At 37.5% G+C, this 27763-nt stretch overlaps 1 protein-coding gene across 4 annotated transcripts in view; it reads right to left on the reverse strand.

The window, feature by feature from the left end:
* NAALADL2 (N-acetylated alpha-linked acidic dipeptidase like 2) overlaps positions 1-27763 on the reverse strand; it is a 384820-nt gene that overhangs the window by 179313 nt on the left and 177744 nt on the right. For all 4 annotated transcript variants that reach the window (XM_051626469.1, XM_051626471.1, XM_051626470.1 and 1 more), the window contains exon 4: positions 25467-25968. In XM_051626469.1, coding sequence (XP_051482429.1) covers positions 25467-25960 — 494 coding nt within the window. In that variant the 5' untranslated portion in view covers positions 25961-25968. The remainder of the gene's footprint in view (positions 1-25466; positions 25969-27763) is intronic.

Raw genomic sequence — 27763 nt, forward strand, 5'->3', positions numbered from 1 at the left:
GGACAAAGCCACACAGATGCAGGCCAGTCTCCCAGGATGTCACTACAGGATTACCAGACATACACTTTGCTGTGTTAGGTGGGATGTTACTTATTAACAGTAAAAGTACAAACCTGTAATCCCCAAGCCTTTCTTTCTTGTTTACCTCACTTCTCCCCTGCAATCTTAAATCCTGGTATTCTCTCTCTTTCCTAAACTCAAGGTTCCTTTTGGTCGCCTTATCAGTCTCCTCCAGACTGACAGTTTCAAAAGCAGATATATCCTCGATGTCTGTGTCTGACAGGTTTGGCCTCACGTTTTATGACACCTGTGCTGACAGCACATCACAACCACAGATACATGCAACTGTATCTGAACACACCTAGGGACCAGCAAAAAAGAAAACAGAAAAAGTTTTCATAATTTTATTCCAAGATTTCCAATGTGACCTTTCCACTGGATATTATCAATCTAGCCAATCTTACACAGTCAGAAACACTTCTGAGGAGTGTTTTTTACCCAGAAGATGGGTAAAATTCTTCATTTCAGTCAATAACTGAAATGGAAATATCAACTAAGTACTGGTAAAAAGACATGTTACCCTTTTTCCATCTCCAAAATGTAAATTTTAAAAATTTCAAACAGCTTTTCCCCATGCAGAAAAAGAAAGGAAAACTGTTACTTCCCCTCACTCTCCAAATTTCTTGAAAATCAGGGTCAGTCACATCAAAGCTCTTACACATACGGTCCCTTTTCTTCGACTAGGGGAAGTAAGAGTCTTCCTACCTGACACTACAGCAAAATCCAGACTAATTTCAAAGCCCTGGTGACTGAGAGGAGCCGAACAATCAACATCTGTGCCTAATTTAATAACTGCAAGTTTCAGCACTACTCTATCCAAATTCTGCCCCTACTTCAAATATAACAAGCAGTCATTTAAATTCAGTATCACCCAAACACAAATGGTCTTAAGAAGGAAACAAACAAAACCCTGACATTTCTTTCACAAAGTCTACCAAAAATTTTAAGAATTAATCCAGAGTAACAAATAAGTGATCCAAGAATTCAGGATACCAGTATGTCACCAAAAAGTTACAAAAGGCATTGCTGTCTTAATTCAGTGCAAAATGACTTTCATTGCCCAGGAAGTTCAAAAAAACAGAGACACATGTCAATCAAGAAGTAGGGGAAAACAAACAAACAATCTCAAAAAAACCTCCTGATGACTATAATTTCTACTAGCAAAAACTAAGCCACTTGACCCAGAATAAACAATTTCAGATAATTTTGATAGAGGCTATATTTTTCTTGGGTTCCCAATCTGGTATGTTCAATATCACCGATCAGATATTGAAAAACAAAATCAAAATGAAACTTTAAATAATTGTGCTACAAAGAAGCAAGTTATCAAAACTAATACCAGAAGAAAATAACAATCATATATATAAACAGAGTTGATGACTATTACTCGAAGAGGGCATCAGAGTACCTACTTAGGTTTAGTAATACCATGGTAACTTCAAATTTCCATATTAAAATAACAGCATATCAACTGATTACGAAGCATGTGTTTTGCTGATAATTTTCCAAGTTATTCACCTGAACAGAGCTGACTGATAAAACTACGTGCGTTTTTGTTTTGATCTGTTTTTAATTAGTAATGTCAATATAACTAAAGGCAGGAAAAGGACAAGATTTCTGGTTTTCAGACTTATTGATCACTGATGATAGTTTAGTAATTACATTATCAGTTACAAAATAAAATTAAATCCCTCTGAAATCCACAAAAATCTAATGTATATTGATAAAAGTAAATATGCTTAAGTAGTTTAATTTCAAAATTATTCATAAAAGTTGTTTCTGTCAAAACAAGTAGTCTCTTGGAGTTGTGTGCAAGCGAATACTTGAAAAATCACATTTGCTATAAATACAGATGCTGTTATACATCAAACATTCTTTTTTAATAAAAAGTTGTGTGCCTGCCACCACGAGCCACTACATGTTTTTGTTAACACAATCCAGTCACAGACAGAATTAACAGGAGTTCTACCACGGATCTTCCTCTCAACCACTAACTCAAAAGCACGCCTTGCTCCCCAGTGCTCCATTGCATGAGCAGAATATGCAATAAATAACCTCCCTTCTTCTTCTTAAGTCATCTGTTTGTATTTAAGCTCTAGGCATATTGAAAAAGAATATGAAGACATATTTGTCATCTTTTAAAATTCAGCACTATATAAACTAATCACTACAAATTTAAATGTGGACAGCTATTCATTAAAGAAATAGCACAGTACATGTCAGTGATAAAAAGTTTGGGGATTTTTATTTTATAATGTTCTTTATTAAATTGTGATTCTGCATGATCTGCAACTCAAACTTCATTGGCAAAAGTAGAGGGAAATGGCTACACTAGTATCATTATAAAACCTGAAATAACTAAGCTCTGGAAAGAAACACTTGCAAGAGCTATTTGGATTGGACCTTTAAAGAAACCTGTCACTAGCATCTGGGTATTCCAGGAGGAACTTCCTGCTTCCCCTGCTGCACTGCTGGAATAGGGAGTCTCTGCAGGCAGCCCAACAAAGAGCCTTGCTCCGGAATGCAACAAACAATCTGTACCTGTCTTCCTCTGAGCCATCAGAATTCCTACCGGCTATGTACTTCACCCACTTTCCAGCCTTTCTGCTCAGGTTAAGTATGTCTTGATTTTAAAGTGACATTAAAATAGTTTCTAACTGGCACTGCAGACACAGCTCAACTCTTATTGTTTCAACAACATCCAGACTGCATGGGAGCTGGGCTTTGTCCCAGCAAGTTTAATAAAACAGCTTAGTGACTGAAAGAAAGTATTAATTAAAAAGTGGCTAAACTTCCTTAGGACAGGAAGCCAAAAGTTTTCTCTGAAAGAAGCATCAAGCACCTCCAAGGCTTTCTGCAACATGGTTATGTGCTACTGCACATGGCACAAAGGCCACCTCAAGGTGCTATTTGCCCACGTGATGTCACATCTGCCACCACAAGCGGCTGTATGCTCTTTCCACTCTCAACCCAAACAAACTCCTCTTTTATACCCAAAAATGATGGATGAAAGCTACTTTTCCTTTTTTTTCTCTTTAATAAAAATACTGTAATGAGCACCTAGGCGACATTTAGGAAGGAAAGATGTAGTTAGATGGTTAATGAAAATACACATTTGCCTTACAGAAAATAAGAGTTAAGAACACTTTACATCAAGGTATAATGCAACCATCAATGGAGCCATAATTATTGAATGCGAATTCCTACAGAACACTGATGCATTTGGCATTGGCACAGAACAGGAATAGTAAACTAATCCAATTACATGCTGATCTGTGAAGTTTATTGGTCTTCAGAAGTGGGCTACCTTGCACAGTCTTAGCTGTGAAAGTTAAGAGGATGCTGAAAATGTCACTGTTTGTCTTTGTGCTTTTTGTTGCTATTGTTTTCAATTAACTAACAGTGTTATGGGGCGCTAAACTGGAGTCCACACCTTCATGTAGTATTGGGCATAGTTTAATTATGAAGTATGTGTTTCAAAGTTTTATCACTAATTTGGTATTTTGTTTTTCATGTTAAAAAGTAAAATATTTTAAAATCAATTGCTACTGACATAATTTAACCTCATATCTATTTTAAGCTTTAAGATTCTTACCAATCTTTGTCTGAAATCAGAGCATTCTTCAAGCAACAAACAATTCAAAAGTTGGCTTCAGGGGAGCTTGCTCTGCTCTTTCACTCTCAGAATTGACCTTCCATAATTGAGATAGAAATTAGAGGTACAATAAGTAAGACTCTTATGTTTCTTTTAGATATAACACCAAAATTAATGCTCACAGGGTAGAATTTACCATGTTACCTCCTATATTGCTGCTGTTGAAAAAAAGTTCATGATTCCTCAAATTGAATATTTTGCATAATCAATATGATATAAGAACAAAGTGTTACGAATATATGCCTAGGAAAAAAATGTTGTCAACATTTGGAAAATATAAATTTTCTTCACTAGTCAATATTTTTTTTCATAGGAGACCACAGCAATCACAGTATCTGCATTACTTAATGCTGATAATAGGGGTTTCTTCCCTATTTGAAGCAGCAGCATTACAGTCCCTCTTTATAGATTTTATAAGGATGTTGATTCCAGTTTAATGAGCATCAGAGAGCATCTGGCAATTATACCCCTGAGGGAGGCTAACTGATAAATTAGCAGACACATTGCAGCAAGGCCAGCAAAATCTAGTCTTTAAAACCAGCTCTCAAATACTCTCTGGCATATGTGAAAAAAGTTTAAAAAGAAGCAACTCCTACTTCATTTTGAAAAACACAGAGCAGTAAGTGCCATCTTAGAAGAAAAACTCTGCCCAGTTCTGGTTCTTTTCTAAATCAGATCTTCCCAGTTGCAAAGCTCCTCAGGGATATGTAGATGTCCAGCAGCTAAGCCAGGATCACAAGTAAAAAAAAGTATATTCACATGAAGTCTGAAGTTAATAAAGTATATCTGACAATACTCCAAGGCTTTAATTTCTTAATGAAGAAGCAAAGATCAAAACAAACAAATAAGCAAACTGAAGAGCAGTCTCATAGACTGACAGCTTCAGATCCATCTACTCAGTGGTCTGTCCAGGGAAACAGGAATTACAGCCAAAAACTGCCCCACAAAGAGAGCCTAGGCAGGTCACTAGCAAGGTGGTTGCTGTATTGCTCCATTCTGGTGCTTTCTCCATCATAAAAGAACACTGCAAACACCAAATCAGAAATTGAGAAGAAACTTAAGAAGAAAGGAGAAAGGAAACAGGGAGATGTGTATGTCAATCATCCTGTCACCAGCAAGTTTCCAGCAGAATCAAAAGGACTGTAATTCACATGACCACATTAGGAATAATGTTTTGAGATCATCCATTTTTAAAGTTCAATATATCTGCTGCTTTTACAATATGAACACAATCACGTGTAAACAGTTCATATATGTCTAAAACAGTGCAATATTTTCAAATAAGGCAGAATAAGAATTATTTGACAAATATGAATGTAGCAGCTTCGGAAAAAGTTTATTTATTTATTCATTAATGGAAAGGAATAAGAAAGGGCTACCATACCTTCCAGAAGAAAACACTGGCAGAGAATGCCAGGAGTGAAACTGATGCAAGAAAATTGTCCCTGGAGTGTGTTGATGCATCAGCTAGGAAGATGGCATGGGAATTCACCTGAGTACACACAGTTATACAGTCACTGGAAAAACATTCCTTAGATGATGTGAAAATTACCCAAGTTTTTGTCCAAGGCTGACAGATGTAGTTGTATCAAGGCATCTGAGAAACATCTGAAACTAAAAATTGGCCCAGTACACTGCATAAGTGCAGTTCAAAGACAAGGTGCTCAACAAATAAACAAGGAAAATAAAAGTAAACAGACCTTTTCATCCAGCAGCAGTAAAACAAGAGGGCAGAAAACGATGTTAAATCGCTTAAGCTTGTTGCATCAACAAACCATATCAGGAAGCCACAAAATATATGTCTCATGGTAACCATTCCTGTGCAACATGTTGCAAAACAATAAAGTGCCTGCATCAAAGTCAAGTTGAAGCCATGTACTGACTCAGCCTGGGAAATCCAGGCACTGGCAGTGTGCAAAGGAGGAAACAATTATGGGAGGAATGCAAAACCACTAGAAATGAACAACAATGCACAGGCACCACAGTGGAAAAGCAAGAAACCACAGAGGGCTCGGAGCTCTGATTAATTAGTAAAGCAGGTAAAAAGCCCTCAACTAAATAAAAGTACCATCCCACAAGATGAAGGGCACTCCACTATTTTAGTGATTGTCAAGTGGAGTCAACGGCTCACTGTGTTCATCAGGCAGTAAGTGAAGGCTAAAATGTAAATGTAAATTGAGGACAACAGTAAGTGAAAAGTACAAAGGTCTGGACAGCATAATAAAGCAATTTTAGAAAAACCTAAATGATGACCTATTTGTGATTTCACTTCACTCTGAGCTGCCTGAGCACTTGTGGAGCTACACAGACAGGGAACTGATGAGTTTGAAAAATACTGATACTTAAGTAACTTCAGCAAAGGATTCGGTTGTTCAAATAAAGAACACTCATTTTTAGCAAAATATTATTAAACTTGTCTTCTTGGAGAAAAAAAAAAAAGCCCCAGCTTCTAATGCTCAATTTCAGATTTATATATATCTATTAGAAGAACTTTAATGGTGCTTATATTCTTACCTTGGAATTCCTACTCATATTTGGTTCCAATTACTCAAAGTCTCTTCATATTTATTATACCAACATACAAGATTAAAAAAACCCTTGTCCTAGACAGTGCAGATTTTTAAGTACACTTGATTGGCCTTCTGTAGACATAGGGAGAGGAGATTTTTTGCTTTGCTACTAGCACCTGCAGTTTGTTCCTAGACACATTAGAAACTTGTGCTGTCTAAAATCTGTAAATGTTACTACTGCAAACATAAGCTTTGAAAAAATGTTAAAACATGACTGTGCATCAGACTAGACTTGAGACATTTCTCAAGATGCTCATTTCCACTTGTGCAGATGTCTGAACACAAAACTTTAAGAGGAAAATTGAGTATTTACTATAAACACATGAAAAAGTAACAGAATTTTCTAGATTCAGTGTAAGGTGGTTCTCACAAAAATGGAAGTTAATTCCTGACATTAAGTTGGCCAATTGAATTAACATTTCCAGACTTATTCTATTAATAGTTTAAATCTCTCTCTCTTAGTAGAGATACAAATATTTGTTCTACAGTATCTCTGTAAATAAATACATTCCCAACATCTCAGCTTTTTCCTTCCAATAATACTGTGCTGAAAGTGATTCAATGAGTTTAAAGCACAAACAAATTAAAAAGAAACCCAAACACCAAGCCAAACCCAACCAAAACCCTAACATTCGAGATGAACAGGGCTAAGGCGCTTCCCTTCCACTAGTAAAAATCCATCAGGCTTATTTACAAGAGGCTCCAGGGCACAGTGTGAAGCATATTTTGACAGCAATCACAAAGGTAATGGAACTGGTATGCTTAAGAAACAAAACATTTTGCATTTGCAGCCTCTTTGCTCTCCTTTAACCTTCAAGTAGCTTAAAAAACCCCACAACAAACAAACAACACCAAGATAATTTTTAATCTGCATATTGCATGGCATCAAAATAGCATACCTCCAAAGCTGAGAAAACATATGCTATCAGCAAAGAACAAAATGATCTCTCTTTGATTCCAATACCTGTGATAGTAGCATGATAATAACTAAGTGTGACAACTTCTCCCTACTCTCAAAATAATTACGGCTCTCTAGAATCCAACATCTGCGCTACCAGATGTTACTGTCAACCACGTAAGCAAAAGCACTGCAGAAACCTGGCCAGGCTCCAGAGCTTTTGTCTCAATACCTCAGCAGATGCAGGTGGTTTTCAGCAGTACCAATATTTGGAGCACCAAGCCATGCAAATCCTCTTATGTAAACAAGGAAACAGCATCAGCAAATAATGCATCATAGCCAAACAAGTTCAGTGTAGTCTGAGACTGACATTTCTGCCAACCTGCTGAGAACTCTGATCAGTTTGAGCATGTCTGACACAAAAAAATAGCAATGTCACAACATGTCTCTGAAAATCCACTTCCATTGTTTTAATTTCAACACTCACTTGAATACCTAGACACAATATGTGCCAGCTGGATGATACATGAGCTAATAAAAAAAACAGGCACATGAAGCAGAATTTTAAAATACTGCATCAAACCACAAATCATTCAATCTTAAGACATAACTTGTAACTTAGCACCAAACTCATTGCCTGAATAGGATGATTTACATACAGAGTAGCTTTTATGGAAGAATTTTTCTCTATCTACATCCTCCTAAACTGCTGCAATCTGAAACCAAATTATCTTGAACAGGGAAGTAATCCGAACTCTAGCTGAACTTGTTAAGTGAAAAGAAACATATTTAAAACTGAATTAACTATTGCCAAAGAGTAGCAATCTTTCAAAGACATGCCTGAAGCACTTCTGATGCAGAGCCTTTTTCGTGTCTCACTCCTTAAGATTTAATACAAAACTAAGAACAAGAAGCATTTTTCTACTTATGACTCCTCCACCATTTTATAGATAGCCCTTTCCCAGGGATAACCATTTCCCAGGAAAGTCAGGTAGTATTTTTGGAAAGCAACCCCAGCTGCTGCAGCATGTCTCCAGTCCCAGCACTGCTCTCCTGACATCTAAAAGGTGGATGCCCAAGAGTGCAAAAGCATTTTGGTAACCACTTGATTGACACACTGACAGGCACACAGAAGGACATTGCAACATATACAGAAGGGTATTTTCCCACCAGGTGCCCCAAAGCATTATACATCAGCAAATTAAGTCTAATATGTTTATGCTATTTATTTACAAATGGCAGAGATGTGTGCAGGGGGCCTAACTTTATTATGAAATGCTAATAGGAAGAGAATCCATCTCCTAGATCTCAGCAGAGCAGCGTAGCTGGAAAAGTAAAGGAAAGCAGGTTTCATAGCAGGGGCTACATCCAGTATTTGGTGATTAGCATGAATCTCTAAAGGTGCACTGAGTGCCCAGATACATAATTAAGTCAGAAATCGTTAGGGTCTTTATGACAGCAGGAATCTAACTCTGCAATACTAGAAGTCAAGGTTTCAACTGTAAAACTTCATTTTCATGCAGATAAAATTAGCTGCCAAAATTATTTCAAGGTTCAAATATATCTTCTAAGCACTTCACTTTCAAGCCAATTAATCTAAAGTGTCCAGTCATTTTTAAGTAGTAAGTTTTCGGGGGTCTGCAGTCTCAGATACAATTCTGAATATTCAGCCTTTAACGTGAACTTCAACAATTCAGGTTTTATTAGCAGCAGTGGCTTCCCTCTCCCTCTAATTCCATGCTCACAATTTTCTCATTTTATACAAAGATGGCCAAGTGTGCATTCAAAATTTAAGTAGTATAAGCTACATGTGTAGGCATGAAGTTTAGGAAAACTGCACTGTTACTACTGGTTATTGGCATTTTAGTGGCTCAAAACAGAGGAACAGAACAGACTCCAGAACACTGGCTGCAGTATATACAGCTAATAAAATCATTCACCAGCCCTAAGAGTCTCCAGCCTACATATTTGACAAACCATATTTTGAAAATCCATACTTCCATGGTCTTAGTTATCCTTCTATGCACAGAAATATTTATTTAAAAAGATTTCAAAAAACAAGTGCATATCAATGTTGTAAGTGATCCATTTTGATATTCCTGGGACACATCCCAAAATTATGTATAGCCATGGCTAAATTTTAATATTTTTTTTTAAGTAAAAAAACCCAACAACCCAATGTTTTACTCCATATTGCTCAGGTGTGCCAGGACACAATAAAAAAAATATTAAAATGGTCACACTGCTAACTATAAATAATCATGATTTAAAAAAACCCAAAAACCTCTGAACTTAGTTACACAATTGTAAATTCAGAACAACTCTGGGAAATTCAGGAAAGTACGTGCATACCAGGAAACCTGAAAAGGAATCAGGAACAAATGTTAAAATCTACTTTGAAAGAGGAAAAAGATATCTTTCTGCTGCTTACATATTTAAACCATTTCAACAGCAGCTATAAACTGGGGTGGGGGGGCTACTTTTCAGTGACAAAATCACAGGAAAATATTTCAGGAGAATTTAAAAATAATATTATTTGCCTTAGTTCATCACATACCTTTCTGCTTCTCTCAGAACCACAGTTCTGTTTTAATCATCTTCAGCATATTGCTTAAAGTGATACTTATAATTCATTTTAATTCATGACTGATCATTATTATGTTTTTCGAGTTCTTTCTATCTGTAACTGCAACCATAGTAATTTAAAATCCAGCAATGTCTGAATCCATATTTAGTCAACTACTCCCTTCTGCTCAAATTTAATGATACAAGATGAAAAAAATTCTACACCATATTCAGGGAAAGGGGAATTTAAAGTAAAATATTTGATTATTTCTTTCAAGAAGGGTCCAAACAGCATGATCTCACACTTCTCTGGTTCCCAGTGCATACTAACGCTCATATCACAATTGATGCCTGTCTTTTTCACTTTTTAAAAATTAATTTGATGAAATAAAATATTAATTATAATAGAAAAAACTTTCTGAAAAGAATGCAAGTAGACTACTATCAAAGAGCCCTTCTTGTCTTCATCCAGTCTTCATTTTCCCTAAATAATGAAGCCTCCTCTGAAAACGTCAACTTTCAACTATAAAAATAACAATTTTATGAAGCTGTACTTTAACCAAGGCTGGTAAATAATATAATATTTCCAGTGGGTTTGAAATTCTTCTGGTAAACAGCAACTGAAAACTTTGATGCATGGCCTTCAAGAAAAAATAATGACTTTTTCATTGAGCTCTCCTCTATTAAAAACAATCAGAGCCACACAATTACCTGAAAGTAAATATTCACTAATTTACCATGTCTAGTAGAATACAGTCTCTCTCAAAGTCAGTACTCAAGTAATACTGTAACAAAAAATATTCTTAAGTATTTCCAGGGCAGTCTAAATACTGTCTCAAAAATATGCTGAGATTGATTACTTCCCTCTCAGCTATAACAATACTGAACCAATCCTCAATACATTCTAACGCTTGCAGGATCTGAAACATCAGAGGGGGCAAAGAAAAATAAGCTTTTCTGGCAAATTTTAACAGCATATGCAATTGAAAGATAATCTAAAACATTTGCAATACAAAAAAGCTTAAAGATACATCTTCTAGCTGGAGGTGAATCTAGAAAAGAACACTAATTTTCCCATTAGTATCACGTCATCTATTTAAAGGATTACAAAAAGACAGTACTATGATATACTTTAGTTGCTTCTGGAATAGCTGCCCTATTGTTCTCGGTAAGGCCAGACTTTTTCTTTGAAGTTATCTTCTTACTGCATTTATGGTTCACTATTTACATGCTGCATCATAGTCTGGCACAATAAACTTGAAACTATGTGTACTGCTACAGTGAGCCTTATGAGAAATATTGCCATCCTCCTCTGTGTGAAATTACTTCCTCCACATTCTAGAAAAAGTAACAACTTTTCCTTTAGAGTAATATATCATGAATTACAAGTGGAGTATCACCATTTTTATCCCAAAGTCACTCTTTGTGAGTAGCCCAAAAGCAAGTAACACATACTTAAGACTCATCTTTAGAGAAATCTGTTCTCTGTCTCTGCTGAAGAGTCACGTAATATAATGTAATCAGGAAGACGTGCTTAGCATGGAATAAATACAAGGTGATAAAATGTCTTTATGCACTAAAAGATCCAGTATATAACCTAATCTTAAAGTTAACTCTTTCTGGGTACACTTAATTATTCAGTAGCCACATTTCAAATGCAAACATCTTGAATTCCTTCTAGGATAAAGTAACTTCTCTGTGTGTAAAGAAATATATCATCCTATGCTAAAACTGTGCTGCAGAAATGTCAGCTGCTCTGAATCCGAGATGAACCAAACAAGACCAGATTTTAAAGAGGGTCAGCTGTTTTGGAGAAACCAAACACATGGAAGCAAAGATGCCTCAGATGAAGTCCCTCTGAAGTCAGAAGACACTGGAAGCATCACAGCCTTTGCTCTGAGGAGCTTGCCCAGCTCAGCCTGGATACTCTGGAAGGACCCAGGGATCTCCCTCAGGCTGTTCAGCAACGTTAACTGAGGAGAGGCAGCCAAGCAGCAAGACATTTAGATTCGGTACACAGAATTCTACAGTCCTCCGAGAAAAATTGTGACAATCCCCCAAAATAATCTGGGAAATGACCAGTTTTGAAGATGCCAGAGATGCAGGGTGCCCAGCTGGAGCCTGCCACAAACCAAACTTGAGAGCTCTGCTCCAGAGCTTTGAACTGCAGCCACAGCAGCAGCACAATGGTACAGACCAGGCCTTGTTCATGCTGTATTTAGTAAATACCTTTCTCTGCACCTCACCAGGCCATGAGGGCAGCTTGTCACACGTTAGCAAGACCCTACTATAATCCTTGTGCCGTCTGTGTCGCGGTGCCCTGCCCACGGCTGGGATGTGGAGGCAGAAAGAGGCCGTGGCCGCGCTCACCCCTGTCAGCAGCCAGGACGGCCTCCCCACAGGAGCGCCCACGGCAGCACCCGGCGCCCGTGCTCCCGCAGCAGAGCTGGTAACTCCGGACCTCAGATGACAGCCCTGCCCTCCAGGCCACCACACAGCTTCTCTGGTGGGACCCCGCAGCCTCCTTGGCAAGGCAAGGATGGCACTAGCCCAGAATGTCCCTGAAGAGTTTCTCACTCACCTGAGGCCCTAATTTGGTAAAGGATAATTTGATCTTACATGTCAGTCTTCATTATGTTAACCAAGGGGAAGGGATCCAGCATTTAATCCCAGATATGACTCCTCCTGATCCAATTAACTGTTTCCCAAACAGCGAGACCTTTTTAGCTTCAAGACATACGAAATCAGAAGAAAATGAGGGGGACAGAAAAAGAGACCTAAACTTCCGCAAGTCTTGCTCTTCCTCAGGGAGCTGCTCATCATTGCTGCCTCTACAGTCTGCACACTATTTCAGCAGCAGCACCAAATGCTGGCAAAACTATCAAAAGAGAGTTAGATTAATCCAGCCAGGATGTGACGAAAGCATGAAAAACAATTCCCAAATCCGTAAGACTAAAGCAGGATTTAATTTCTTTAGCTTTATATTTCTAAAATAGCACTACATTATTCTTGTTTGAACAGTGACTGTTAGGGAAAAAAAACAAAACAAAACAAAAAACGAAAAAAGAAGAAAGTTTTGCTAGTGGATAGCTGCAAATCCCAGATAAAGCCCCATGGCCTCGCAGTGCTATGGACAGCTCTGAATGCCTTCCAGCAGCCCCGTGACAGGATCCAGCTCTGCCTTGGCTCCTATGACCCACAAAGTCCAAATCCTCTGTTCCAGTTTGGTTTATTAATCAAATAAGAATATTAATATCAAACCCTCTCAGGCATCTTGGCTAAAATGGCTCAATAAACAAGGAAAAGAAGTGGTAACTAAAAAAACTTAGAAGTTTAATGCTAGCATCCTGTATCAGATTAAATTATCATCATGTGTTTTTAAAAGATAATTGATGAAGAACTGCAGAATCCCATCACATCTGACCGTAGCTGACAAGAGGCAGAGGTGCTAGTGCAGACTTGAGCCTTTGAAGTGCATTTTAACAACTGCTTTATACTATGCCAGAAATCCATGTGAAGGGAGCAGGATGATTACAAGAACAGGGCCACACTGCCACCAGGACAATCAGTGCAGTCTTTTCAATCTGTTTTTAAAGTTTTTCTTACTTGTGAGTTTACTTGACATAACGTAACAAGACTAGGCATAAACTAGATTAACACAGTCACTTTCATTTTAACTGAGTTTTTACAAGTGCTGCAGAACACGCTTAGAAATCACCTTGTGTGTTCCTGCAGCTGTTGTCTTCTGCTCCAGGTACTCGGAGTTACGGACACCGAGACACGAGGGTTATACCCCAGCTCTCAGTGCACAGATGCTGATTGTAACTTAAAAATGTGGTCAAAAATTCAGAGTTAACTGTCTTGGTTTTAAAAACAAAATCCTATTTAAAAAAACATTCCTGTTCCTTTAAGGAATTCAAAAAAGAGGATCCATGTTCTAGATTTACATCTGGAAGCAGGAAAGTTTTTCGCATAGTTCTTGTACTATGATTACAAAAGAGCAAGAACAGCACTGCCTTCTGAGGAACTCATTCCACATCTGAAGTACAACTGGTTTTCAAACTTGCATTTCAATATATTTTCTGTACATTTAAAAAAAATAACTAAACTCCTTATGCTTCAATAAAATCTTTGAAAAGACTGATGAAACAGAGATCAGAAAAAAAACAAAAAACATTAGAAAGAAACTACTAAATCATCTCTCACCTTGCCTTTTCTAGGCCGCAGACATATATTTTGCCTTGTGTTGAACATTATAATGACAGTTTGGCTAAAGAGCATCCACAAGATAAAGTCAGAAGGAAATTTGTTCCGTTCATCACCTTATCTGTGATGTATACTTATATTTTTAATTTAATGCTTCATCTTTCAGCCACTGGCTCTTCTTGTTGTTTGTTGGGATTTTTTTCCCATAACAGATGAAAAAGCCCAGATATCTATTTTCACATGGAAATATTTCTGCAGTGATCAACTAACTTGATCTTATTTTAAATAATACTTATTTCAGTATGAATAAGCCCTCCAAATTATATTTATTTCTCATCAAATGCTAAACAAGTAACTTTATTAGGAGCTGAGGCCCATCTTGTGTAGAACTGTCTCCTTAAAAACTCTCTGATCGTTTATAACACAGTCATCATAATATTTTGAGTTCTTAAAGTTTCTAGGGAACCATACAGACAGTATTTTTGGCCCTGGGGTTAGAACAGCAATCAGATTTCAGCAACAACCACCAGGAGAAGTCATACTGGGTGCTAGGATTTAAGACAGTTTTGAGATGACAGAACTTAACCTACTATGCAAAATTAGATGTATGTATTCACATATGCACAAAAGCCCTTCCATAAATGGACAGCTATATAAATGTATACATTCGTCTTCAGGAAACTATCTTACAAAACCCACTTTAATTTTTAAAAAGCAATAAATTTTCCATGAGAACAAAAGAAATACCTGTATTAACTTCTAACACACAACGTCTTATCTATCTTTTTAGCACATAGGCTGAATAATTTAGAAAGAAAAACACCTACAGGGGCTGTGCTAAGATTCTGAGGAACTATGTAGACTTAACTCTTTCTTGTCACAGGGCTTAATTTTCTTAAACTAAGAAATATTTTTTCAGAAATATTAGCAAAGAAAAACAAGCATGATGATACAGAAGAAAACCATTAGGATTTTTTAAGTCACTATTTGCACTGCTAGCAACACAGCAGCAGGTTCCATTTGCCTTGCACTAAGCAGATAATGAATAATTCAGTTTCTTGCTTTGTTTCCTAAATAGTTGACAAGAAATGGAAACTTTATTCATGACCGTATGGTCTTTTTCTAAGCTTGTCTGTTTCTTTAATAATGCACATGGCAGGGCCCATTTCATAAATGCCCGGGTTGGCATTTGTTAAAAATAAAAGCTTTCAATAACTATTACTAACAAATGGCTATGAAACAAGCAACCCAGAGCTACCACCTTTTGCTTGCAAACAGCACTCAGGCAGCTATTTAAATAATTAAACTGTCTCAAGCTGCACTGCATCCGTGTTGGCTCTTGTAGCCTTCGACAGGAAACAGATTCCAGAACCACTGGGAACATGTTCCTGTCGCGGCCACAATCATAACTGTACATATGTGAGCTCTCTGCTAAATCACAGCTGCTCTGCTGGAACAAAGAAAACAATTCCTATCAAAGGCATACTGACATTTTCATGGACTCCTTAACCATTTTTAAGTATCAATCCTTCTTCCCACTGCTTCCTCTCCTGATGTTTTGGAGAAGTCCTGGGCTTCTCCAGTCTACAGGCTCCAGCTTGCCACTTGAGCAGAAACAAAATGTGTTATCCCCTAGAGCATAACCCAAGCATTGGACAGGTGAGTCAAGTTAGCATACTTCAAAGCTTTGGTCATTTGGTCAATTCTGTATTATACAGGAGAAATACTACCTCAATTAATGTAGCTATTCTCTAACCCTAAAGAGCTTTTTGAAATTTGTCGGAGAGAAGTCCATCTTTGATGCGGCCCTAACTCCCACAGCAATAGTGACCTTTTCCCCCCTCACACAACCCACTTAATTAGACTACCAGCTAATGAAGTTTGAGCACCCATCAAAAAAGGTAAAATGAACAAAACTCCCAAATGTTGTCTGCTTACTAAAAGTGAAAGACCAGAGGACTACTACATATGAGCTTTTATGATTCTGATAGCACTGGTGCAAGGCTATCTCTGTGAAGAAGACAGGACATGTCAACACACACACAAAGCTCCTCAACTAGGAATAAACATCTAAGTTTCTAAGAAACAGGATTTCCAAACAATTTTACTTCTGAGCCAGACACTTTAATAGTGACATTTCAATTCACTTCTCAATTCTTATATTTTACTAAAAGAAAAAAAAAATAGAGAAGACTCCAACTTACTGGAATATTTCAATCTTTTCACCCTTGAAAAAATACTCGTACAATAAGCAGAGTATGAGTTAGTATTTTAACTTGGACAGGAGCTAGATCATCAGGAAATCATATGTATGTGATTTTATGTCAGTTACACGTGTCCAGGGAAAGACATCAGCTCATATGATATGTCTCCTTCACTGGAGACATTCAAAACCCGCCTGGACACCTTCCTGTGTGATGTACTCTAGGTGACCCTGCTCTGGCAGGGGGGTTGGACTAGATGATCTTTCTAGGTCCCTTCCAACCCCTAGGATTCTATGATTCTATGATATGATAAGACATCTCACACATTTAAACTTTACCTGTTACTAAGACTGAGAAAAAACATACATACAGACTTCCTGCATTATTTAACTTCTTGTTCCATAAGGAATACTCTAGAAGCTCAAAAAAGCCAACAAACTGTTTAATTCTGAAAAGTCTAATGCTGTACAAGTTCCAATATTACTGAGAAAAGCCCCAACTTTTCAATACATTTCATTTTTGTTTCAGTGTGGCAGCTCCTACACTTCAGAAACTCATCAGCTTTCAAAGAGAATTGAACTGAGAATAGAAGCCCCTTAATGCCAGCCTACTGTAGAAGACTGTTATTAAAATTGATTATTATTCAGACAATATCAATTTCATTATCTCTGATCGATTCCTAGCAATGCTCCTTAGTAGCTCTCAGTTAGGAATGCTGCATGAACAGCAGCTTCATACTGCACAACAAATTGCAGTCCTGGTAACATTCTGACTTATTAGCAGGCTTCTAGTAAATAGCTGTCATAGGTGCTGACTGTGGGGAACCGGATGTCAAAGCACCACCAAAAAGGGCTATGAAAACTCTTCCCCCTCGAGGCTTTGTTAATCTGATTTATGTGTACAGGCAGGAAACTAATTGCTAATTGTTGCGGTGCATACCATGGGATTGCAGCTCTCCACTCAAACGCCGTATCTCAAGAGTATCAACAGGCTTCAGTTTTACACACTGCTGATGAGAAATGCATCCTAAATAGGAATTTGCAAGCATTTGGCACTTAAGAACTTTTAGAAGAGAACTCTTTGCAATGCCCTATGCCACCATTTCCTCGGAAAAAAGAGCCGCCTTCTAAGCACACTGTCGCTGAGAAGCTGAGCACCAATACAGTTTCCTCAGCAGGAGCAAACTCTTACAGTTGTTCAAGCAATTAGTAGATGGTCCGTGTACCTAGTGCCACTAATTAAATTGCTAAAGGGTTTTGTTCTGGAAGGTTTGTTTCTCTGGATCTTTGTAAGTCTCTGGGACCGTTGGCCAACAGTGCCGATTGTCCTTGCTTGAGTTCCAAGGACTGAACAGTGAAGGACAACTTTGTCTGATTTCTGCATCCTCTGGCATTTCCTCATTGGAAGCATTTGGCCTAAAATGAAAACTGGTGATCATTTCCATAGGTCACACATTTTTTTCCTTCACAAGAAATATGGTCTGGTTACACCTATAAAACTGATGGATGGCAACGTACATAAGTCTTTTGCCTCTACATACTGCCTTTTAGCCAGCACCAGAATCACTCAGAAATGTCTAGTCAAGTATTACTCTTTCTTGGGTAAAGTCAAATAGCGAGCCTGCTACTCTCCAAAGGTTTTTTAATAGGTATTGCTTTTTACAATCCATAGATGTTTAACCATCTGTTGCAGCTTTTCATGCTGAAACAGAAATAATTCCCTGAAAACTCAAGCTTTCCAAACGGCACCACACAACTACAGGCAAAGAGGAGAGCAAGATGTCCTGCAGGCAGCAGATGTCCCAGCAAACAGGAAGACTCAAGGTATAATCAGTCCCTTCCTGATTTGTCTGTTACCCTGAGCAGGCAAGAATGAGGTATGCTAGACATTTAAGAAGCAAATTATTCCCTCACCCACACTGACACAGCTCATTTCATCGTCTATTAGAAAGAGTCGTACTTGTCACCATTCACAATTGCTGTTCTAATTGGGACTAAATTGCCCCACACTTTTCAGCAGTCATGGTAAAGAGGTAGATAGCTAATGGCCATGGAAATTGGTTCTGTCTCTAAATCCTAACCACACTTCTGCTATGATGAGTTGGAAGCAATTTCGGCAAGGCAATCTCTAATTTTAAAAGAAGTAATATTATGCAATCCAAAAACACATGATCAGAGAAGCGTTCATTGACACTCTTTAGCCTATAAAGAACTTGTGGTCCTTCTTCTTAAAACACAAGGCACTGTAACAACACACAGTTGTGTAGGAATGCACTCCAATGGGAGGTCAGGTGTCAGGTCCTGCTCCACCTAATGCAGAACATGACTGTGACCCTCAGTCCCTTGTGTCATCTGTAACCTCTCAGCAGTACTGAGCTGTCCCCTCCATCTTCCCCTCTCAAATTCCTGAGCCTCCCGATGTTGCATTGAAACAGACCCTGTACCACAAAAGGCAGATTTATGGGAAAAAAAAAAAAAAAACACAACAAAACACCACCACACCAAACAGTAATAAATGAAAACAAAGTCTTCAAAAATTCCTAATTAGCTCATCTATACATTTTGTTATTTCATAAAATACACATCCAAGAATGAGACACAAGTAGTCAAAAGCATCATCCTCAGTTTTCACTTTGATGGCATATGATGTCCACCCTAGGACATAACACACAACACACACATCCTCCCTCTTCTCTTCTTTTGATAAAACCTCTTTTTTAATTTTCTTATTTCTTAAAGGCAGAACAAAATACCTTTTTTGTTTTTCTTTTAAAGAATTTCTGTACTTGTAAGTTGGCTCAATTGTGATTTTCTTTCTGTTTTCCCTAGCACAAAACTATATGCTGTCTTTGAGAAAGAAGCAGTAAGACAGAAGCCATGCATGTGGGCTGTGACAGATAAGGAAATTTATCAGGGGACGCATTACTTATTATGCCAATGTGAATATACAGCTTATTGGATCTAATTCATTACTATATCACACTGGCGCACTTCCTACAAAAATTATTTTAAGGCAACACCATGTAATCCATTTACAAAGGACATAGCTATAACACAACAATCAGACTTTACTGTTAATAGTTTCCCAAGTCTAACATCCAAAAATTAACATATTTGTATGGTTGCTGTTAAAAAAATAAATAATTAAAAAAAACAACCAAGAATCATTTTTTTTCTCAGTGAATCATACTGTGGACTTGACACATGACGTACATCCTTATAATGTTGAGTAAACCATAAGCTAAGACATTTCTTCAAAAAGGAAGAAGAATTTTATAAGCATATGCAGTAACTAAGCCCAACAGGCACAAACATACACCTCTTGTCAAGCACTATAGCCTGTTTATCTACAGAAAAGCTGTATTTGGCATATATTAAAAATAAATAAGAAAAAAAAAGAAAAAAGAGGCAAATTGAATGAAAACAAAAAAACCCTATGAAACAGACAAGTGTTTCTATTAACGCCGCTGAAGTACAAATATAACCTTCTTGTTTAAAGAAAAAGGATTTGACATAAGTGGTATCTGGAGCCTAAATTTATCAAGTGACTGTTCCACAGACACCGCTCAGGTCATTCAGGGCATCTTTGCTCCACAAAAGACACCTCCTCGTGTTCTCAGAGCCATTCTTTGGGGAGGCAGCAACTTTCCCTTGTTTGACACTACTCTTACCTCCTTTCAAAAGGGGCTTTTGTACTTATAAATACACATTCAAAATTATCATGTGAATAAAGAGAATCCCAAGTGATGACACAGAGCATGAAAGAAATCTAGAGAGATCATGTAGCTCCCCATGACCCCGGAACATGCCAACATCCATTTCTAAAGGTGTAGTAGGAAGGACTTCAGACTCAGTTTAATTATATTTATTAATTGCATTTTTTACGGTAATACAATAAATACCTTAGACTGATGAGGGAACAGGATGAGCATCTTTCAACTGTGGGCATGAATTTGTTTGTGTACAGGGGACACAAAGACAAGCGCTCAGATCATCGGATGATTTTGTCAAGCAATAGCCTCTAAATTTAATTCAGTCCACATCTTCAGAACCAAAGTTTTCTAACAAGTTGTGGGCTTTTACTTGCCAGGTCTGTGTTTTGCAGGCTTTACATGATAAAAAGGTTTCAGGCTCCACGGTCTTAACAGTACTTGATCACAACTGCTCAGGGACAAGAAATACTTGGGTATGGAAGTTTCTCACTTCACTTTCAAGAAAACAAGTAAACTCCTTTTCTCACTGCGTAGACACTTTTGTTTCTTTGGCCATGACCGTGTAGGAGAGCTGCTGCTGTCTGCTCTCCCAGAGCCCTGTGAAGAATTCAGCTTAAGTTAGGGATGGCACCAGGCACCAGTGACAAATCAAATCTTGCCAGAGATGGATTTGTGAGATTTTACAGGTGATATCACCAGCTGGAAGAAGAAACACATATGCCTCCAAAGGACAATTAGTTACAACTAGAAGTATTATGATGGGATTTAACCCTCCCCATTGCTTGAGGGGGGTGAAAAATGTGAGGAAGGCATTTGAGTGAGAATATACAGGATGAAAAGCAGAAATGTAGGAGCTGCTCTACAGGCTGGATGAAGACATAAGCAAAGACTCTTCTATCTGTGCTCCTCCCTGGTCTTAATCATGGAAGAATGTATCCAAGAGGACTCTGAATCTGATAGCAATGGAGACATTTGGTTGTTGAAAGGAAATACAGAACAAAGCATTATAAAGCTAAGAGCATTTTAAAAATAATGTTATAAAGAATCAACTAATCTTACAAAGTACAGCTAGAGTTTTCATCAACATCAACACAGCTCCCTATTTTTCTTCCCTCTTACTTTTCAACATGAATCTTTGTTTATCAGTTTATTTTGCAGAACTCAACCCCAAAATTGCAGCTTCTTAAAAAATTATGACAGCCCCAAATTAAAAAAATAAAAAATGAAACAATCCTATTTTTATTTAATCTGATTTTGGAGCAACAAAACTGAGATAATCTCATATGAAATTAAAAAAAAAAAATTCACCTTTCATATTTCCCTGTTGAAATGCTCAGCACTGTTAAACACGCAACACAATATATTTTCTTTAAGAAAAAAGATGCCAAACTGAATAGTAGCAGTTATAATCTGAAAGGTCTGTGACAAATCTGCATTTCTGCTACTTTTTGTGCTTAATTGCTTTGTCCCTTTAGATTTTGTTAATAACATTCAACTCAAACCTTAACTGAAACACACACTAAAGTTCAAACCTTAACTGGAAACACTCACCAAAATTCGTTTCACACAAAACTGAAATGTTCACCATTCTAAAATATAAAAGCTTAGCACCAACTCTGACAATAAAAATCTTGGCAGCTCATGACAGTAACCTTGAAGCCAGTGACAATGCTTCCTCCAACCCCAGACCAGGGCATTTCAGATTTTTTCCCTTTTCTTCTTTCTGTAGGTAGGGCAAGAAAAATGTCACTGAAGAGGCAGAGGGGACACTACACAGCACAAATGGCAAACTCAACTTTAGTTTGGGAAAAAACAGGGCGGTGGGAGATAAAAACATAATAAATACATTAAACATAAGCATAAATCTGCTGAATAATGATCTGGCAGATACACAGCAACAAGGTAAAGATACACTTCTTTGCCTTCCCCCTTTTTACATAGCAAGAAGGAAAAATCAGCTGAATTTTCAATTGCACTTAAGTGATATTAGAAAACAAAATCCCAATTTAAGAAATAGTTAAAAAATCTTAGGTTTTTATTGAAAATTGGGCTCATTTACTTTTGAGAATTCTGGTGTGCTTAGCAAAATTGTTGGACGTTTCTCTATTTTGAAAGTCTGCCTCTTCTGACCTTCAGCATTTATTACAAACTTCAGAGCCTTCCATATCTAAACACATTCATTGCTTTTGAAAGCAGGACTTTCCCTATTCTAACAATTATATTTCAGAGCTGCAGACACATTCTACAGGGAGCAGGACCGTGGACTCAAAGCACAGATGACTACTCTTCAGCTATGCCCTCTTGACATGCTCTTAAAGGGCTCTGAGAACTCAATCTTGCATGGAGTTCCAACTTAGCTGTCCCAGGAGATAGCCTACTTCCAGCCTGTAAATTTTTTTGTCCATCTGTGTTGCCCTGGTAAGTTCTGCTGGTTACAGACATAATTTTAAACAGTGCCTGAGGTATTCTGTATCTCAGCTTCTACCTGGTCTCTTTTGGATGTAGGATTTATGTCTTTTTTATATCCACCCTAAAGGCTTGAGGGAGCTAAGTTACACTAGGCTTGAACTAAAACCTTTTCATTTATCTTCCAAAAGAAAACTGAAGAAAAGCCATATTCCTAGCACAAACAGATAAATAGTACTGGCTTCCTATCAGGTCAGGGATCTTTGCAGAATTATGTCTGTTTTTAGCAATTCTGATTCTGCCTGTACAATGGGGTAGGTTTTATTTCTTATAAATATTTATCTGAGCATATTTAGTATTCACACTCCTATAAGGTTATCTTTACTGACTGAGCACTATTAAGAATATTTATCCTAATTTTCATCAGCATGTAAAACTCCATGTACAGGGTAATGAAAACTCTTCAGGTTTTTTTGTGGTGACTCCTTTCTCCCTTTCAGGCATCTCTGAAAACTTTTGGTCCTCTTGAAATCTCTGAAACATCAAGAGTAATCCAATTTCTACTTTTTAACATCAACATTGTGAGTACTTCCCTACAGGGGGTGGACAGACGTGTTCAAAAGGCTTGCAGAGATAATCTTTATTTAGGCTATATAATTGATTAGGCAACTTGGCCAAGGTTACTAATTACAACAGTGCTAAATTGCACTCAATTTCTGTAGCATTGATGTTTCATGGGAAGTCAGGTGTGAACCTGAAGGAATAAAAGTCAACGCAGTGACTTTTCTTACTTTGTTATTTCTAGTATCTCTGTTGGGAAAAATGCTTAACATGGACCTGGCTGATGTAGATGGCCAGTAGGGGATGACAGCACATGAGTTGTCACCTAGAGCCTCCACTGGAGATGCCAGACAGGAACACTTACATCTCCCACATCAGCAAAGTGTGCAGACTGCTGTTATTCTATATGACCCTTCATTCCTAACACTGATTGGCAGAAAAGGCTTCATTCAACTTGCACAGAATCCTGTCCAAATTCTTACAAATCAATTAAGTCTCCTGATGCACTTCTGCAACCTCTTTAGAAGGACAGAGGGTCCCAATCCTCAAAGCCTCATCTGACTGCAGGAGATTTCATCCCAATAGGAAGTTCCCCCTCCAGAGCTACAAGCACATTAAGGTGAGGTCTGCTTGGGCAACATGACTGGCACTGCTGTGTCTTTTATACATGTTTCTCCTAAGTCCTTTATCAGGACTCTTAGCAAAATCTCTTACCATTATTTGGTCAGATCTAAGTAGTAAGGTAAGAAAATTAATGTAATTCTCAGTAATATTTAGAAATTGCAAGATAAGCAGCTGCCATTATTCCTAGTAACTCAAAGTATATGAGATGGAAAAAAGTCTTACAATAACATATATTGATTTTGTCATGTTTGAGCCTTTTTTTTTTCCCTCCAGGCAACGTACGTTGGGTGTTCTATATTTGTGGGGCTAGGTATATGCAGGTTTCATTGCAGCAGCTCAGACTCTTGCCAAACAGATGATGAAGGAAAGCAATGTAACACAACGTGGGACAAAAGCAGCCCCAGATCAAAGAGTTGGGTTAAGAAAATTCTTGTGGGTAATGCACTAGATGCATTGATGATATGTTTATACAGAGAATCAATAGGCCGCTGAATTAATGTTTGACTACCTTTGTTGAAAATATGCTATAATGTAGAAAAAAAAACCCAAATGCTAAGGATTATGTTAATTAAAGGACAGCAACAAGGTAAGTTTATGTTCCAAAGTATTCATATAATTCATTTTACCTAAAGATTCTCACTAATACTTTAATAGCTAGCTGAAACAGTTTGAAAACTGATTAAGAGCTTGAAAAGGGATGTACTTAAACTACTCTTTGAAATAATTAAATAGCAAGTGATTCCCAGTCCCCAAACATAGGGAGTATTATCCTGAGACTGACAGACTTCCCTATATTTTGCTGTAATTCGTGCAATGCCCGATGAGTAGGGGTTAGCTTAGTCCAAGACTTTGTTCATGACTGAGCCCTAAGGACAGAATACAGTTCAATTTACTGTCTTAGAAGATAACGAGGTTATTTTTTTTACCATTCAGAATAAACATTTTTCAAAACCTTTCATCACCTTTCCCATTATGAAAATAATTATATTTGTATAAAGTAGAGGCAGTTCAGCACATGAAAGCTGACATGAAATCCTTCATACCTACTTTTTCCCTTAAATTCACTGAGAATGTTAGCTCAAAACATGGTAATAACCACTTCAGGATTTTAGGCCTGGTTTAGCAATTATAATAAAAGACAAGTTATTAGAAGACCTCTGTGGTTACTTTCCATAAGTTTCTGATCTACTCAAGAATAACCCTTTGGATGTCCATGGCAAGAATCCTTTCTAACCTCGTAAGTTCTCCTGCTTCTGAACTTGTGCTGATAACAAAAATATGCAATGCCTTTCCAGTATCATGAAAAAGGAACTCGCAGTTCCAGAAGCCAAGAAATAAGCTCATCTCCCCCCTCATAAAAATAACATGCAGGAAAACAGTTTCTTCCATATTCAATGCTACAGAAAAGTGATTATACTCTGATACAAATGTGTTATGTCAACTTTCAAAGCAGTGAAGAGATTCTACATGGGAAAAAATAAAATCAAAACCAGTCAGTAGATATTTGATGACATTTTATATTCATAAAAGAGGTACCAAAAAAAAAAAATCAGTCCTTCCAAATAAAATTTTTTCCTCCTAAAGCTATGCAGACTATGTACTGCACCATATAGATTGAAAAACAAAGGCTTATTTGCCAGATCTTTGATGTGTTTTCCTAAAGCACCAAAGATTACAAAACACCATGTAAAATCTTGCTTTTCAACAATGTTATGTGACTATTGACTGAATCTAGGACAGCTGGTCTGTCGTCTATATTTCTATTCACTTTGACTCTTCTGTGTTTTCAGTTCCTATACACTCATGCTCATATGAATCTATTTAGCAACAGAGAATGTTACTGAAGCAAAAACTATAACGACTAACACAAATCCACATTGGTAAAAGTTACTCCAATCTCATTTATGTTTATGAAATCTTCCCAAGCATCACAAGAAAACAAATCACAGGAAGCCTAACACTGTCACCTGATTGCACTTAGACAAAAGCACATCAAGCTACGTACCTGTAAATCTGTTGAATGTTTTCAGCTTTGATGTCCTTGAGAATTTCACGGTAGATATGAAGGTTATTTGCTTCTTGAGATGTTGGGGGAGAAAGGCATTTCTTGCGTGCATAATATCCTATTACAATTCCAAAAATAAATAAAATCAAAGCAGTGCAAAATACTTTCAGTATCTGATAAAAATTGCAGCGGTTGCTCTTTGGTGCCTGTCTTGTATAGTGTGAGATGTACTCAGGGTCTTCCTGGAGCCGCTGGAATCTTCCCTTTGGAGAAGATGATGGCTGGATGGGCTCAAGATCAAGGTCAGGGCTCTGTGAGTTTCCTCGGTGATGCTGGATTGCACCATCCAATCGGAAATGGTCAAAACCAGGTTCCTCCAGCTCTTTTTCCATGTCCCATTCCAGTTCCAGTGCTGTGGCTTGGAGGTCATCGTTGTCAAGGTACGGGGAGTGTCCCTGTGCTCTCTGGTCTGCATTCACTTTGTGATAGGCCATCTTTTTATCTGTTAAAACAAAATTTTAAAACCCTAAATGTTTGTTTCCTTATGTCTACATAAATCATCTACATATTTTTTTGGTAAATCTGGGAGAAATAAGAATATATAATAAAAAGCAAAATCTGGATTCTCAGTATTTCACTCTGTTTCCAGCCTCCTGTGTTCTTCTGTAGCAGTCTATGAACATCAAGAAGGTATTTAAAGGAATACAACATCTAGTAAGATTATGAATAAAGGGGATTTGTAAGTGCCAATGGCAAAAACCTAAAGTTATCCTATTATTTTGTCAGTCCCCAAGATAATATTAAAAAAATGACTGAAGGGACAGAGCTTCCAAAACAATTATTACCAGAAAGTAATTTTAAAGCTTAACAACTCTATGTATCAATTTCATTTCACCCAAAATAATGCTGTTAAAATAAAGCTGAGAAAGTAGAAATAGTATCACTTGCCTGATCTGATTCTAAACACAAAGAAATGATAAGTTGAGAAAGAAATTTCAGGGTGACACCGTACTTACACATCAATAAAAGGCTTCCATTTAGATGGAGCATTCTATTATTTATAGCTATTTTAAATGCATAGTTCCTGAATGACTGATGAATTTACTTAGAAACTGTCCCAGCTGTTTTGCTCCACTTATTTTTCCCATTTTAATGAATCAAAAGCACTGCCAGGTAAGAATTTATATCAAAATAATTTCTTTAATAGCAAGGCATATCTGTGGCACTTCTAGATATTTCTATGGAACCGTGAGCCCTCTAAAGGGAACTCTGACCTCCAATACAAACTTTCAAAGTCAATTTTCAACAAATCATTTTTAACAGACTGCAACTATAGGGTGCTATTTTCCTCCATACTTTGACCAGAGCTATTTCATCACACGAGCATCTGAAATTTAGGGTTTTCAAACATCAGACTCACTAGTTATATTTAAATTAAGATAAAGATTAAACTCCTCACAGTGATGGATATCAGACTGACACCTTCAACACTATGTTATCCCTCCATTTTTACATTTAAAGACATTTTCTTTCTCTAAAACTTACCTCCAAATAATGTTATTGAGGACATATAATAGATGAACCTACTCTAGTGGCAAAGTAGAATTTTGCTTTTTGAAGCTCTCTGAAGAGAGCAAAGGGTTAGAGAGCTTTGATATCATGACACAGCTTACTGCCCACTGAAAGGCTCTCTTGCTCTATGCAATACCAATTTACTGATCCTGCTTCCTTGTACAGCCACATAAATATCTCTCCCCTGCAACTGTCAGGCAGCCAAGGAACAGTCAAGACAGCCCATACCTGAGGCAAGCATTTCAAGGGTAGGTACTGCAAACATCAACAAATCAACACTCTACCTGCAGTCCACATTTTTCTATATGCAGTGAAAGCCGCAGAGTTGAGTAAGCTGAACTAAACCACCTTAAATTCGTGTGAAAAATCTGCATTCTTTATTTAAATTATAACAAATGTTAGCCTATATTCCAGCTGAATCAAGAAATACCTTAACCCCTGCCAAGCCAATCTAGCTGAACTTCACAGGACTTTCTGCTAGCCCAACCCCCAGGTTTGTGAAGCTCCCTCTGAACTGTAGCTCTACAATTTAGCAGGTCAGCCTCTTCCCCCACAGCTGTCCATCACCTCACTGCTCCTCAAAGGATCACACTGTCTCCTCACTCAGGTTGATAAGGAAGATATTTAATAATATCAACCTCAGAGTTACTCCTGGATGCAGTAAGCTTCTTACCAAGCACTGCCTGGACATCAACTAATTTATTATTCTGTGGAAAATTGAGCTA

This window comes from Apus apus, chromosome 8 (genome assembly GCF_020740795.1).
Source record: "Apus apus isolate bApuApu2 chromosome 8, bApuApu2.pri.cur, whole genome shotgun sequence".
NCBI lineage: Eukaryota > Metazoa > Chordata > Aves > Apodiformes > Apodidae > Apus > Apus apus.